At 37.3% G+C, this 16361-nt stretch overlaps 1 protein-coding gene across 1 annotated transcript in view; it reads right to left on the reverse strand.

Annotated features, from left to right (window-relative positions):
* LOC104168796 (protein kinase C alpha type) overlaps positions 1-16361 on the reverse strand; it is a gene marked incomplete at its 5' end in the record, with an annotated part of 54750 nt that overhangs the window by 34398 nt on the left and 3991 nt on the right. Inside the window, 3 exons of the mRNA XM_009709508.1 lie at positions 6730-6826; positions 7575-7709; positions 7805-7961. Coding sequence (XP_009707810.1) covers positions 6730-6826; positions 7575-7709; positions 7805-7961 — 389 coding nt within the window. The remainder of the gene's footprint in view (positions 1-6729; positions 6827-7574; positions 7710-7804; positions 7962-16361) is intronic.

A 16361-nucleotide genomic window follows, 5' to 3' on the forward strand; every position in this document is an offset into this window, starting at 1 on the left:
GTCTGTTTCCTGAAAAGTGATTTTAATCTTTTAGTTTACAATTTGAAGTGTCAGCATCATTATTTCTCTTTTCCTTGTCACCTTCGCTGAACCACCTGAAGTTACAGTTACTGCTTCAAAATAGGAATGTATATTTGTTAGATATGGATATGGTAGAGATCGTATCTTCTTTATTTGAAAGAGAAAAAAAAAGTGTAGTAACTGCAGTATAACAGCTCTGGGGCAAAAACATCACCATCCTTCAAAGACTAAAAGAAATATCTCCTTCACAGCCCTTATAAGACTTTACACAGAGACCTGAAGACCTTAACTTGCAAATTACCAAAATCACAAGCTCCTCTACAGGTTTTTGTTGAATGAAAATATTGTATTTAATCAGAAAACTCATTGGGTTCTTAAGCAGCTAATGAAATAGTCCCTGGAGTCTTCTGCTAAGGCCCTGGCTATGCAACTGCAGCATTTTCACCCAGCCTCCACCTCAGAACTAAAACTGCTCTAGGATGTCCTGGCCATTGATTAAAGGAAAGAAATAAAATGTCCTTTTGACCTAAAACTGTTGTGAATATCAGAAAAATACCAGATTAATGCAGAAAGTACAGGCCTTCTCCTTTCTAATAAAGCAGACAGAAACTGCTTTAAAAAAATAAAACTAAAGGGAGTGTTAAAGACCTAAGAAAGGCAGTACCTGCAGAGAAACAAACTGAAATGATGTACTGATGTTCAGAAAGGGAATGACAAATAAATGACAGAGGCTTCTTTAGCGTTAGACCGTAACAACATCAAAACTCTTCAGAAAGCTTTAATTGTTCCTTGAAATCTGCAGACATTTTCAAATACCGTTGAACACCAGCTGTACTGCCACAAAGAGAGGCCTGATGGTGCAAATAAACATTAGCTCTGTATGCAACGGACTGAGATGGGTTACTTGTCTGTAAATTCACGTCTGCACAAGGATTCACACACAAGTTTGGTCAAACAAAACACTGCCCTGCATACTGGAGGAGTTCAGGAGCACATCAGAAGCAGAAATATCTACAGCTCCTGCGTCACTGGAGAGGTGCTAGGTATTTATAACCAAGCCTGAAGACCAAGCACCACGTTGTGCCTGTTCTTATATTTAAAGTGGTAAGACATTTTAAAAGACATTTTCTTTAGGATCATAATAATAGTTATGTTTAGAAGCACTGAGATGTCACCAAAATGTCACCACTGACTGTATGCTTCCAGTTTTCAGATACAATATCTACCCTGTTCTGAACTCTGTTCTCTCTCTCCTTATGTTTCAATCTGTTTAGTCTGCAAAAGGAAACGACAGGTCTAGCTTCTGTATAGCCTTCATCAGCGATTCCACTGGCACAAAGCAGCTGAAAACATTAACTCATGGAATAGCGATCTGAGAACAGCCAAAGCATCAGCCCCACCAGCTACAGTCCTTGGGAAACACCGCAAAGCCGCACCATCTCACTTCTCGGCAGTGCTTCTGATGGGCAGTTGCCCATCAGGTGACCGGACAATAATAAGTAAGAGCTGCTCCTGGATGGTTTGTCTAGTGCCTGGATCAATCCCAGAAAGGGGAGACTGGAAATACAGCATACAACCAGTATGGCCGCTTTCCCTGCGTACCCTGCCTGGCCTTCCTACTACACACAGGTTCATGGACTGGCCCACAATGTCGACTAACAGATAAAAATGGTACCTGCTTTTACTAACACCAACTGGTAATTATTTTGCAGAAAAAGTACTTATCAGAATAATGTCATCTTATTGTGGAGTGATTTTATTGCTATTCACTTAATTAAATGGAATGGTACAAAACTAACAGCCATGAAAAGCCACTCGTATCTCATGTCCCAGCTGAAACCTCTAAGATCAACACAGTTCAAAGCTAGCGGCCACAGCGGTAGATGTGGATGTGCGTCCCCAGGGAAGGACCTCCCAAGGTCCACCAGAATGGTCCCGCATGGATCCTCACGGTGGGGACAGTAGTCTGAGCTCTCTCTCAGAAACTGAGGGAATGATTTTGTTCTACTGAAACCCACACAGAGAGCTACACTAAAGGAAATAATCAGAATGAAAGAAAATGTGTGACATCTTAAGAGTATGTACCAGGAGGACCGTTACATATCTTCCCCACAGATGCGGTAAAATGAAAATTATACGAGCAGTAACCTCGTAACAACTTGCTTGGATCACTTCAATTACCGCAGTTGACTGTAGAGACTCAGATTGCTCCCATCACTGAATATACTCTGTACTTGGCAAATGTATCCACATGTAAGGACTATAGCTATTCTGTTCCTTTCTTAATTAAAAAAATCATTGATATGGACCATAACAGCTGCTGTATTTTTAATAACATTTTCCACGATGGTGATGTGGAAAGAAGGGGACAGAAAGAACAATTAAGCAGCCTACTTTTAAACCAGTATTTTTCTATTATTATTCTAAGGTGATATTTAAGAATCAAGAAGTGCTTTACTAAGCAGCAAATTACAGGAAACAGGGCTTGACAAAACTTAAATAACTTCCTACAACAGAAGTTTTAGAATCTGCACTTTTTTTTTCCCCAAATAAAAAAAACAGAACAATGCCTTAAGTGGCAAAAAAATATTACTGCTCAAATCATAACCAGGTATGAAAAATACAATAAAGTTGCATTATTTCAATATTCTGCTTTTTTCTTTGACTAGCAAAATACAGTAACAGGAAAATAAGTATATAACAAACAGTAGATATTGCAGTTAAAAGACTTGCTAGGTTGGGTCCATGGAGCCACCTGGGACTGTTGGGAGTTCCCATGGCAACCTCAGCACGGACAATTAGGGAGCAGCTACAATTATTCTGAATATGCCTGTTGAGAACCGAGTTTTGTTTTGAGATGGCCACAAATAATACCATTATGGAGAGAAAATTTACAACCAAAGGTTAAAACCAAATGAAAAACAGTGACAGATTTTATCCTGCCTCCACTTCCTACAGGAGTATATTTTTATCTCTAAATATTAATAATGATGTATCACCTATAAATCACTGAAGACAGATTTGATCATACTGCTAAATGAGCAGATAATTGATTTGTAAGTTTTAGTGATAGGTGAGAACTAGAAAACATGTAGATTGACTAAAATCTGCTGTATAGAAAATGCAGCAGTGCATCTATGCATAATATAACTCAATTTCTATATTCTGGACAACTTCGTATAGATAATACCTAGACACTACAGAAAAAGAAAGCTCCTCGCTATAAAATCTAAAAATACTTAGTGAGGTCACTGTGTGATTCCATTAATGAAATCACCATCCTCAACTCTTCCTCTTTTCCAAATTTAGTCCCATTTGTTGGATAGGATCTACAACTATGGGGCACAAGTCAGGTGTTAATTTTTTAACTGGTTTTGATCTGGCGGAACGGGCCACGAGGAACTTTTTCTTGTGACAAATAGTTTTTACTGTTCAATTACAAATGTAAGTGAAGAGAATGTTTGAATCTACTATTTATTTCCTTGTTTATAATCTCATATAGCTATTTAATGGTAGATTTACATTGAATAAATGACTTAAAGTATCTGTGCCAGAACGTCCAGAAGTAAAGCAGCATACCAATGAGATCTGTGTGACTAATCACCACTTTTAAATAAGAAGTCTGGATTGTTAACGTGGAGCTAGAAGGATGTGATAGGATTGTGTAAACAGTCTGAAATCAATGACAGCTTGAGGCCAAATCTTAAAGATGTCTGTTGAACTACAGATGCAGACATATATTTTAAAAATTCTCATTGACTTAAATGGGAGGTAGCTCCTAAGTGCTTTTGGAGATTCTGCTAAGCACATCTCTAAACTTCAGTGAAAAAGGCAAAGTCAGTTTTAAGAACGTCTTAGACTTCTTTTTTTAAGACCAGAAACTGGTTTTGGAAATTTCACATCTCCTGGTTCTCTCATCTTTTATAACCTGAAAGTATCCTTATTCTTTCTTAATATTAAGCAATGAAATTCTCATCCTAAAGCTTCTCTATTCTTGCATAGCTTAGGTTTGTATATAGCCCTTTACTCTGAAGACCACCATTATTCATTTTAAGTATCTGATATTAGTAATGCAATACTTATGTAGAAATTGTTGTAATTTTTGTACTCAAATCAATGTAGCTTGGATATCAATCACACTGTCATATATTGAAAAGTTGACCAAGCACCACAAATCTAGACTTGATTAGGAAGCACTCTGACGTTACTCTTTTCTATAAACTGATAGATGAGAAGATAGCCCAGTACGACCTCTTGGTCTCTCTATTCTTAATCTTCTTGACAAATACACTCCCCTAGTAAAATGGCAGTCAAGATCCGCAATCTTCTTCCTGTAAGGTTTTAAAGCTGATTTCAGAACAGTGGAAATATTTATTTAGATGATGTCATTAAATCACAAATAGCAGCATATTTCTCAGTGCTATCTACTTGTTCCTTAGTATAGGGTACCTAAAATAAAATGACTATGTAAGCCAAGATATAAATGATAAGAAAAATAACGTAAAAGATGATCAGAGTCAGCACCGCTTATGTGCCATACCAGAATAGCTAATAAGTTAAATACCACCATTCAGACATCTGTGCTGTTAATTTTTATAAGCCATCGCAGTAATTCCCCTTGAAACCAAGTGAGAACATTACTTGGAGGGTGCTGCTTCCCTCTGCTCCTTCTCACAGTGGTAAACTTTGAGAAAGAGCAAGAGGTTGAACCTAAATCCTTTTACCATGTAACACTGCATTATACTAGCCTTGGTCTAGTTACAATTACACATTTTGTTTGGCTACCAATATTCCCATTTATTGTCACTAAGTTTTGAAACTGTTCATTATGCAAGTCTGTAAATGATATTCCTGGAGCCACTGTGTTCACTGAAAACCTACTCCATTTCCTTGATTCGTTCAGGCCACTAAAATAGCATCAACCAGGCTACCTCTAGAACAGGGAAAGCCTCAAACACTCGGTGCTGAAGCTGAACTAATCAGACTTTGAGACAGACTAATTATTTCTGAGGCAGAGCCGACTCTATGTGAAGCTGCCATTTCTGGGACCCAGTCCAGTAGCTTTACACAATGCGACCTCTCAGGATTTCTACTCCACTTCATTGCAGGACACAGATAAACCCTGACTGCTCATTCTGCAATCAATGTATTTACAGTAGGCTTAAGAAAAAAACCTAAGAGACTGTAAATTCAATATGCAAACATACTGCATATAATTGACATTTTTAAATAGATAATTTTAGTCATTTGTCTTTGTGCTGTCTTGAGAACAACCAGGTAAATTTCTATACCTGTATCACCAACATATACATATCCACCCAACTGTAGACTCTGAATATTGCACAGAGACATATAAGAGGTGAAGAGAATTACTTTTGAAGCTATTCTTTCTAGGGAGGATTAAAAAGTAAATATGATCTTGAATAGAAAATGACCTAGTGCAGCAAAATAAAATCACACTGGTCAGATCACAACTGTAAAGAAAGGAAAATGGAATGGAGATTCAAATACTTCTTAAATGTATAACAAAAATCATAGTTCATGCTGCAGACAAAAGTATGGTAGCTGATCCAAATGTGTTCAGAAGAAATTGATGCACCTTTTCTTTTTCTTTCTTGAAAGTTGAACATGTGCCGTTTTTCCTCACTTTCTTGGGTTAACCCATCTTTTATAATAACAATGTAGAATTCTGCCTGATGGTGAACATAAAAAATTGCCATTTCAGGTTGAAAGGAACAGGTGTAAGTGTTGTTTATGCACAACAGGTACATTAATTACTTGCTGGACAAAGAGCTAGACTAAAGTTGTAAATGTTCAACCAGAAAAAAGAAAACAATACTGTAGATCGGAATATTTCAAATTCAATATTGTGTATGCAGCTGGAAAGAGCAGTCAAGTCAGATGAGCTGAATCCAGTACAGCCGTTAGCAAAACACCTCCCTCCCCAAACCATACCTTTCCTGTTGCTGGGTTTAATGGCCAGCAGGTATTTTGCTGTAATATTGGCTGTAGTTGTCAGAAGAGGCAGAGTTGCTGGCTAAGTCTGTTCATTAAGAAACAACTCCTTTGCACGGCATGATGAGACCATGCTTGTAACAACCAACCGCTCCAATTTGTCACCACAGAAGGCAGGAAGACTGCGGAAAGTATCGCTTTTCTTCAGTGTTTCTTTTCTGTACATAACCAGCAACACCTCTTATCCTTAAAAACTTCCATACCCATGTTAAAGATATCAGAATTTCAGACAACAACCTTCTACAAAGATTTTGAGGCTCCAAATAATCAGTAATTAACATTATAAATATTTTCTTTAAAAAAAAAAGCATTTACTGTGAAACATTCTAAGTGTTAAAATACTGTTGTTTCTGAGAATTTCATTTGTCAATAATATAGATACTGGTGATAATGGCTCACAGATTTTGCAGCAAGTATTAAAAGACATTGAAATTAATACATATACTTGACATAAAATATTTTAAAATACCAACTTATAAGTGTCATAGCAAAGAAGCGGAACTGTCAGAAAAATGATAGCGCTACTGAATTAAAGCATTTGGTCCAATCTTCAAGAAACTCGAAGGCACATACTGCTGTCACAGGCAACAGAAATAGTAGCACTCTAATATATATCTTTTAACAGGCTTTTTTTTTAATAAAGTGAAAAACGTATGCAATATATAGTTGCACTCATTTGTGTTTAATCCTTACCTCAAACTTCTGCCGCAGCTCTGCATTTCCATCTTCATCAGCATCTGGAATTGGAACATTATAATATTCACCTTCCTCTTGATTCAGCAGCTTGTACCTGTGGAGTATTTGAGAAAAAAATAGTGACTTTACAGTTTTATTCCTGTTAGATTTAAAATCTGATTTAGTTGTTTCTGTGTGGTTTGTATCAATGTCACAGGTATGTAAAGAACTGCTTTCAAAGATCTAAAGCAAACTCAGAAACAGAATATATTTAACCTAAAATTAGATCTTTAATCCCAAACTATCTGCCAAGGCAGTTTAATGGACAATGAAATTCTTCCCACCTGTCCTGTGATATAATGAGACATCAACCCTGAAGAACCCTTGTCTCCAGTGCTTCTATAGCCCTAAAAAATTATCTTTGATGAAATGTACTTTTTGAGAAGATGCGATGAGTTCTAGCCCTAGCTTGATAGGTAACAAGATAGACTTTTACAAAATCAGTTCCCATGTACTCTGAATTTGCAGAGCTATATATAACATGATACACTTAGTAATGAATATATCATCTTTGAGGCAAAAATAAAACTGATATCACAAGACTGTGTACACAGAATTGAGTTTGCAGCAGCTTTTGGCTCCAGCAGAAGTTTCATGAACACTACAAAAGAAAAGCATTCCTTTTATTATCCTCCTGTGTTATATATAGCCTATGTTTCCTAGGTTTAGTTGCATTTTTCATTGAATTTACAGCCTGAGATATGGTGAAAAGCTTCAAAACCAGTAGATTATATTGAAGAAAAATACTGGGTTTAAACTTTTTGTGATACCTTCTCTCCTTCTCTCTTTTCAGAAACTCTTACCATCCACTGGCTGGCATTTTCATAAGCTCTGACACCCCAAATGAAAGAGATCCCATGAAATCATTTCTGGTTGTTCGATCCCAGTCCCAAACCTCTACGGATAACCGTCGATCTTTGTCTGTAGGTTTTAATTTACTAAAAAGGAGAAAAATAGAGGACTTTTCAATGCAACACTGAAATAAATGATTCAATACATACAAAGATACTTTATTAAAAGGCATTAAACTTACAATGTGAATGACTCATTCCAGTCTGGATTCAGAGTAGAACGGATGGTTTTTGTTTTTTGTTTACTTTCATTCTTAGGATCTGGGATGAGCTTCAGTTTAACATAAGGATCTGAAAGTCCATTTGGATCCATGGGAATTAGGTTTTTTGCTTCTCGCACTGTCAATATAAAACACAGCTAATTTGTATAGGATTACAAATCACCATTAAGAAAGCAATAACGTGTCAAACCAGAGTTATTGAAACATGTTGAAAAATAAGTAAGACATGAAACCCAATTGTCCCACTTGGCATGGAAGAAACTACTTGTTGGAAAGTAAGGTTACACTTAGTGATATTTGTAAGAACGGTAGAGAGAAATGACAGGAAAGAAGAGCAATTCACAAACAAATGTGGCTGTCAGGCGGCTCTTGTCCTGCAATGGAATGATTAAATGTCCAAATCCATCACTGTAAATTTTTAAGTGGGAAGCAATTCTTTGTGCTTTATTTCCTCATCAGTCTTAGGTTATACAACTACCGGACTATCAGCCAAATACGATAAGAGCAATAGCCAGATCATAATAGATTTCAGAAGAGAGGTTATTTGATACAATCCCTCACTGGAAGGTATCTAATACTAAACTTCCCCCAGATTCATGGTTCATTAGTTGCAAGATGGAATCACTGTAAGCATTATGTCATGACAACAACCAAAGTAAAAGTCAGAGAAGACAAGTTTAACTTCAGCTTCACAAAAATGTTAATGTAGCTTCTATTTCTACAATGTCAAAAGAAGGCATGAAGTGAGTTAATATAGCTCATGTTGCTACCGATCCCCAAAGAAAGAGAGACAAGAATAGTCAGCAATCTGTATGGGGCGCCGAGCCCCACAAAGCCACATCCCTTTGTGGAACAAGGCAGGCGGGCAATGGAGGGTTACAAAGGCGTTTATCGGGGGCTTGGCTTTCGGGTTTCAGCCTGGCTAGAGTTACTGCAGCACGTGTGGGCTTGTTAGGCAGTTCAGAAGTCACTGCAGGGGAGTGGGGTACTCCAATGGATGAGCAAAGACAGCACTTTCCTCCCTCTCATAGAGGACCAGCATAACAGCCCGTCTCACATTTATATGACATGTAAGGTTTTATTCTGTGTTAACAGCATTCAGCCATCAGTTTCTGCTGGACCTCAGAAGAAGAGGTGAATTTTCCTCATGCTGTGAAACCCCATCCCACCCAAACTGGCTGTGCTGCAATGAACTTCAGCAATCGAGTTGGGATGGGGAATTCAGAGCTCACAACTGGGCATCTCAAAACCTACTGGGAGCTGTAATCCTCTGGGCTTGTTTTGGACAGAAAACAGCTTTCATTTGGTAATTCCTTTGTGAGATTCATAGTTTAAAATTAGAATTGTTCCTGGAAGGAAAATTGCAAGAAGCTTTGAGGGTGACATGGTTCCTAGGGTATGAAGGAAGGTATTAAGAATCACCAGAGATATTATCCCAGATTGAAAGTGCCCTCAGCTACTGCTTTCACAGTGTCACAGCATCAGAAGGGCTCTTTTCATTTCACTACCTAACTGAAGAAATCTGAAATGAAATTAGGAAAGATCAACCCTTCAGTCACCTAATATTTCTTGATGGAAAACATTTCCTACAAAAATTTGAACTTTGGAGTCACTTAAAAACTCAATCAGAGCTAACACACACAAAAAAAAGTCATCAGGATCATCAGCAACAGGTAGTTACTGTTTGCTCAAGGCACTCTCCTCCTTTTCCCCCAGATTTAAATGGCATTTTCATATTACAAACAAAAATTATAGACCTTCCCAGGAATTTCAACCTGTTATTTCCCAGCATGGAGGCTGAAAGGCATCCAAGCAACACAGATATTTATAAAGTGTTGTTTATTCTCATTATTTATAGAATAAGGAGAGGATAGTTTTCGGGCAACAGTTTAACGATGTGTAAACCAGCTTAAGTACATCTTTTCAAAATGTCCTTTGTTCTCCCTTTAAAAATAAAGGTAGGGCTGTGGTGGATTGACAACTGTGCACTACTGCTTCCGTAAGACAGAAAGAGATGGACAGTGAACGTAAAGCACAGAACAGAAATTATTGTGCCTTATTTCAGGCCACTGAAATAAAAGATTGTGGTGCTGACAACACCCCCCTTATAACACAGCACTGAAGGTGATTTACAAAACCATGCAACGGTTCTGTTCCATTTGCTGTACACCAGGTGTATTCACAAGTTGAAGTAACTAGCTCTAGGCTGACATTTTCCTTTGACACGATGGAGAGAGTGTTTTAGTGTTTATAATGACTGTGTTCTTCCAAATGACATAACTGCTAAGCAGGGCTTTAGTGCAAATCTACCACTTAGCCATTGTGTCATTTGATTCAAGCTGTAGAGGAAGAATTTTTTGGGGAAAAAAACAGCCAAAGAAAACACATAATTTCAAACAGTTTGACCTGCTCTGTTTATTAATGAGAGAGTATTAGGTGTGGTAGAACAAGTTGGAAGAGAGAAATACCAGATAAGGCTGGTACTTTATATCCAAAATAGCTGTAGAAAGTACGTAGAGTACAGGAATGCACGCTACTTATTTGGAACATACTAGTTTATTTGTCAAGATAATTCTCATGCAGAACAGACACCCTGATGTAAATTAATTATTGAAATTAGATCATGGCTGGAAAGGAATCACATTAACTTGAAGCAACAGTTGATAGTGATTAAGTTATGTTTCTTAAATTTGTGTTTTTAAAATGAGAGACAGAAAATGTTATGGGCCAAAATTTTAAAATAAAATGTAATTCTATTCACTAACTATACTACTCAAATAAATGTACCAGAAAAAATACACTGTTTTTTAAAAGAACAGAACAGAAACAAGTCTCTCTCTTACAGAGCATTTAATCTGTAGTTTTCCACAATCCCTGTATAAGGCTGACAGAGCTTTGCAATTGGGGAAATGAGCCTTCAGTCCAGAGAAATTGTCTCCACTCTCATTTACTCCGAGTTTGCCCTTCAAGGGTCTTCGCAACCAGTGATCATCTGGAAAATTATTTCTGTTTTCAACCCATGAAAAAAAACCCCACCCAATATTAAAATTTAGCACACTGAAAGTGATCTTCAAATATTTCTAAGGAATAACATCAAGATTAAATAACTTATTTTAGTTACATATTTACAGTCTCAAAGGGACTAAGAACCATAAAATGCGTGAAGGATGAAGTGACACCCTTCAATGTATTTGCGCTCTCATCCTATATTTGGGGGTTTTTTGGTTTTTTTTTTTGGTCTTCTTGTGCATGGCACTTGTGACTGCACTGTCAGGTTTGGCACATGAACTATTACCTCAAAATCCATTTTTGATTTTTATTTCTATATTGTGGTTTGGCATAAGCCAGGAGCATAACTCTCTACATGTTCTACAGTTTCCCAGAAATATAGACACAGTAAGTTTTTCACTAAAATTTCTTGAACAAAATTGCTTAATTTTAAGATGGCATCTTCAGATTGTTCCTCTATGTTTAAATTTCACCTGGAGACACTCAGTGCAAAACCAAGCAGAATTTTGAGAAACTGGCTGGGCGGATGCAGAGCCATTCTCCAAGGTTGTGCTACGGAGAGCTCCCTGAAGAAAGCCGTCACTGATTAGACTCGATACACACTGCCGAGCCTAGAAAACAACACCAAGAGCAGGAGGACATGGCAGCATGTGTAAGACTACTTCTTTCTTTTGCAGCAAACACAGAAAAAGAAAAAAGCCCTCTAAATACAAGAAAGAGAAACTCAAAGATGAATTGGGAAAGAAAGATGCAACATGTCCTAAATACAGGCTGCCAAAGAAGTCATTATCTCACTCCTTGTGTTAAGATATCAGGCCCATTTGTACTTTTGTCTGCATAATTAGTATCCTTAGATATCTTTTTTCAACTGGCTTAGCACTTCTTTTCTTGAGGAAACAGCATGATGATACTTGTGCTAAATAGTGCTTATAAAGAATTAGCATCTAAGTGGTCCACCTCTTTAAGGGCACCCTATTTTTAACAGGATAGGTCAGGTTTCTATAAGAGGATTGACAAGAAGAGGAGATTGAAGAGGAGATTTCCCCTCCCCACCAAAGGCACTATCTCTTGTGTGTGGTTGAAACAGAAAAAGTTAAATGAAGAATAACTCCAAGAAAATAAATCAACTTACTGTGGCTGAATTCTGCTATAGCTGTAATGACAGCATGCAATCTCATACTGCTTTATAATTACTAGTTAATTAAACTCAACACTGTGATAGAGATGTTGCTTTAATGATGTGAGTGACGAAGTGAGATACAGTTCAGCATCACTTGGAGCATAACTTGGACAGAAACCTAAAATACTACTTGCCAGTTTTCTGTCATAACTATGTTTGAGCACGGTAATGACCTCTGTATTGAGCAAAGTTGCTGCTACGAGTTAAATTTCCTAACGTTATGTCCAGATTAGACTCTTAACGGGGACTGAGAAAGCACACAGATGAAAACACAGCAAAGAGAAGTATATATTGAAGTTTCTAACAAATCCATCCTTGCCCAGGTTTTCCTTCTAAAACTCAGAAACAGTTGTCAACTTGCCATATGGAAAAAATGTGCCATCCTCCTCCTCATCGTTAATGAAGAAGAGATCATAAATGTTTATTCAACAGAAAATGTAGACTATTTGGTGACTGTCCTATGCCTGTTCTGTTATGTGCTACTTCTAATCCAGCAGTATCCATCCAGAAGCCATGCCTAAAACTGTGACACCCACTTTTCCAGGAATAGCATAAAGACATAAGCAAATACAGAGCTGGTTCTTAGGTATTCAGACTTTAAATAAATATCTAAATAAGACAGAGTGGGCTGGCAGGGAACAACTGACATTTCATGTAAAGAGAAGAACTTCAGGCAGAATTTTGAGGAATTCAGAGAGTGGATGACAAAACGGCAACTTTTTCCATGAGATCATATAGGTCAGAAGTTACAAGCCATATGCAGTTATGGATTTATAACTTATTGTGATACTAGCAAATAAATTTAGTCATGGGAATGAGCAAATAAATATTTCTGTCCCTATAACAAAGCTGAATTATTAGCAGCATGAGTTTACTCAGTTCCTTTTCAAGTGAGTCACAGCTACCTTTTTCCTGAATTCCCAAATGTTGATAATAAAACAGTTTACTAATCACAGCAACCATTTCTTGCCAATCTTTTACTCCCTACAGGCAACTTAGATGAACAGAAATCTCACAACTGCATGCAAATAGCTGCTTTCAGAAGATGCTTCAGGTCTCAAATGGTCTCATCTGGCAAGCTATCTAGCAAAATGAAAGAAAAGGGAGACTGTTGTTAGCTCCAATACATTGTAAAGTTTCTGTCTTCCCACAATAAAGCATTAGTAAATTATTCCATAATTCTCATTACTTCCTGAAGAAGATTCTGGTACAGATTCCAGTGATCTGCCCAGTTTACAGATGATTTAGGCGAGTGACAGAGGATCTTGTATTTCCAGCTAAGGAACTTTCTCCCCAGCACCTTACCGCACTGCCCTTAATTACAGTTTAAAAGATTTACCTATTACTGAAAATAGTCTTTCTTCCAATTTGTGTACTTGTACTCTTTGTATGCAAAATCCAAATCTGCCTCATTAAAGATTTAATATAAGATTTTATTAAAACTATCACTGAATGCCTGCTTTCTGGAGCTGGTTGTGACTCACATGTACAACTGGCTCCAAAACAAATCCTGCTTTTCAGACAATTTCCAATTTCTCTAGCGTTTTCATCACTAAAAAAGCTTTCAGATACGAGACTTTTCTCTATTCCATAACTACACCCCTGCCCAGTTAAAATTTCTTTTAATATCCCTCCTGAGATCAGTGCCTACCCATTACACCCCATTTCCTGAATCCTGAAAGATGGCAACATAATGAATGTAGACCATCGGAACACCTGCACTTCACAGGTGATTTACACACAAGAAATAGATGTTTAATTTCCTTCCTAGAACAAGACAAAAAATGAACCAATGTTGCATGATACTTTATTCTTCTGTATTTATTAAGATATTCTCTTCTACTAACAAAAAATGTACCATCATCTCTAATGCTACTTAATAAGTACTTTGGCCTGTAATAGGTTCTCTGGTTTCAATTTCAACTGGAAATCTCATAGGAGCAACTGTATTTTATTTTTAAAATAAGATTACCTTTAGAAAAATCATTGTAATAAAAAAATACATACTACCGGGTAAGACAGCTACATAATAAAACTTAAGTCTTAACACAAGATGTATCAAATAATCTGAAAAGGGATTCAGACTATTAAAATTCTAATTCTTATCTGTTTACACACTTACACAAATATGTAGCATTTTAGTTAATTTTTTTATATGCATGCAGATGGTCATTTATGAAAAACTAATGTTTCTTTCAAATACTATTGCCTATTTCTTCATGGTAAAGTAAATATAATGAATGAAATGGGAAGCATTCAGTTGCTACTGGGGTTGGCATTTGTTAACGGCACAGCTCTTCCTGTAATGAATGCAGCAACCCTGCAGATTCTGGGAATGCCAGAAAAGAGATAAGAGATTAGGGAGGTAAAATATGAGATTTGCATTTTTTGAGATATTAAAAATGCCTCCCACATGCAAGTAATTATTTGGGATCACTTTATAGGTATTTGATACTACAACCTGGTCAAACAGTCAGAATATTCATAAATGTTCCCTTTTAAAATCAGTTGCAGATACTATGAAATTAATGTTAATAAGGACAGACACTAATACTGTCCTAGATAATCATAAATAAAATTATCAGGGGGTGTGTGTGGTTGGGTCTTTTAAGGAAGCAATTTTTATGAGAATCTAGAAATGCTCCAAAATCCTCCAGTTCGTCTCTCAAGCTTGTTTGGGCAGAGGCTCATAACCCAGCTGTCCACAGCAAGCACTGTGACACGACATTAATATGCAGTGCTGAAGGGTGGCTCAGCTTTCATACATTCATAAATAATTTGAAAAACGTACGGTGGGGAGTACAGAACTCCTAGGGAGATTATTGTTGGAGGTCCTGTTATGTGCTCCCAACCTCTGCAGAGATCACTGCCAGGTTTCCCCTTCTTTTAAAGAACAAAAGCGTCACTGAAAATAAAACCAGATTTTCTGTATTCTTTCAGCTAAGAAAAATACACTTAAAACCCCCTGAAAACTCTGAGCTGTGCATATATATATTTTAATAACGTTTATGTAACAGTAGGGTGCATTAGCTGACAGCGAGTCACTAACACCCTGCCTCTAAATTGGTGCCTGTGTCAGGAGGACAGCTCTTTACTGTCAGCTACTGTCAAATCCAACTGCCAGCAACTGATAGGTCACAGTTTAGGATCCCAATAATGTCACAGCTTTTTATGTTAGTGCACCAGATGGGGTTATTTTCCCACAAAGGTTATTGTTTACTCGCTATAAAAATAATTCAAAATAAAATAAAAAAATCAAATCTGTGATTCAACCACCTACAAACTCACTCAGAAGAGCCCTAAATTATAAGATGGGTCAAGGAGTAAATGCAAGAGTGACAAAACTTTTAACGCACATCAGGAGGAAGAAAATTCAGTGTAAAAAGCATAGATTAAGAATAGTAAAAATTTACTACGCCTAAAAGCAAAATCCCCAAGTCAGCCCAACTTATGAAAAGGTCATGAATTCAGTGACTTCAGAAAAAAGCAATTCAAGAGTGTTCCTGTAAGAAGAAAACTATCACACTGATTTACTGCAAATGCAATAAATTATTCATATCCAATGCAACTCTCAAGCTAGTTGCTATAAAATAAGCCATTGGTATTTAAGAATTGCAACACAAATAAGCACTGAATGTGGCATATTGACTAACCTTTGGAAGATGGTGAGGTTTTGGCAAAGTATACCAATACAAAAAACCCTACTCATTTGTGAAAAAGTGTTGCAGTCTCTCTAACATTCACACAGAAAAGACTGGATGTCTACCTTTAATCACTCAGACTGAAGATCTGACCTAGTAAACTGGTATTAAGTACATTTACGTATAGGACTGAATCATTCCCACCATTACTTCAATTCAAAACCTGCCAAAGTACTTTGATATTTTAGATGATCTGACTGAACCACCGGCCAACTCCATCTGGCAGTCCTCGCCTTGCCTCTCTCCTAGTACTCACTGGGAAAAAAACCCAGTCCTATTTACAATATTTCATCAGGAAAACACTTAGTAAGCGTGTGTGTACTGTGGCCTTTTTTGGAAACAAAAGCCACCACAAAACCCTCAGAGCAATTATGCAGAACTAAAGACAAATTGCAACGTACTCCCCTAAAGTGTCCCCTAAAGGACCATATCTCACAGTTGTCATTGTGTGCTGCATCCTCCATGGGCTGTCCTGGCTGCAACCGGGATGGCTGAGTTGCCTGTTGAACTTATTTGCAAGATGCCAACCAGAGTGGCATGTCTCCATTTAGCAGCACAAATGTTTTGCATGCAATCACGGCTGGCTACGAAAGAATCAGCAGGGACTAATTAAACACCCAAACAGGAC

This window comes from Cariama cristata, unplaced genomic scaffold (genome assembly GCF_000690535.1).
Source record: "Cariama cristata isolate BGI_N322 unplaced genomic scaffold, ASM69053v1 scaffold19501, whole genome shotgun sequence".
Taxonomy (NCBI): domain Eukaryota; kingdom Metazoa; phylum Chordata; class Aves; order Cariamiformes; family Cariamidae; genus Cariama; species Cariama cristata.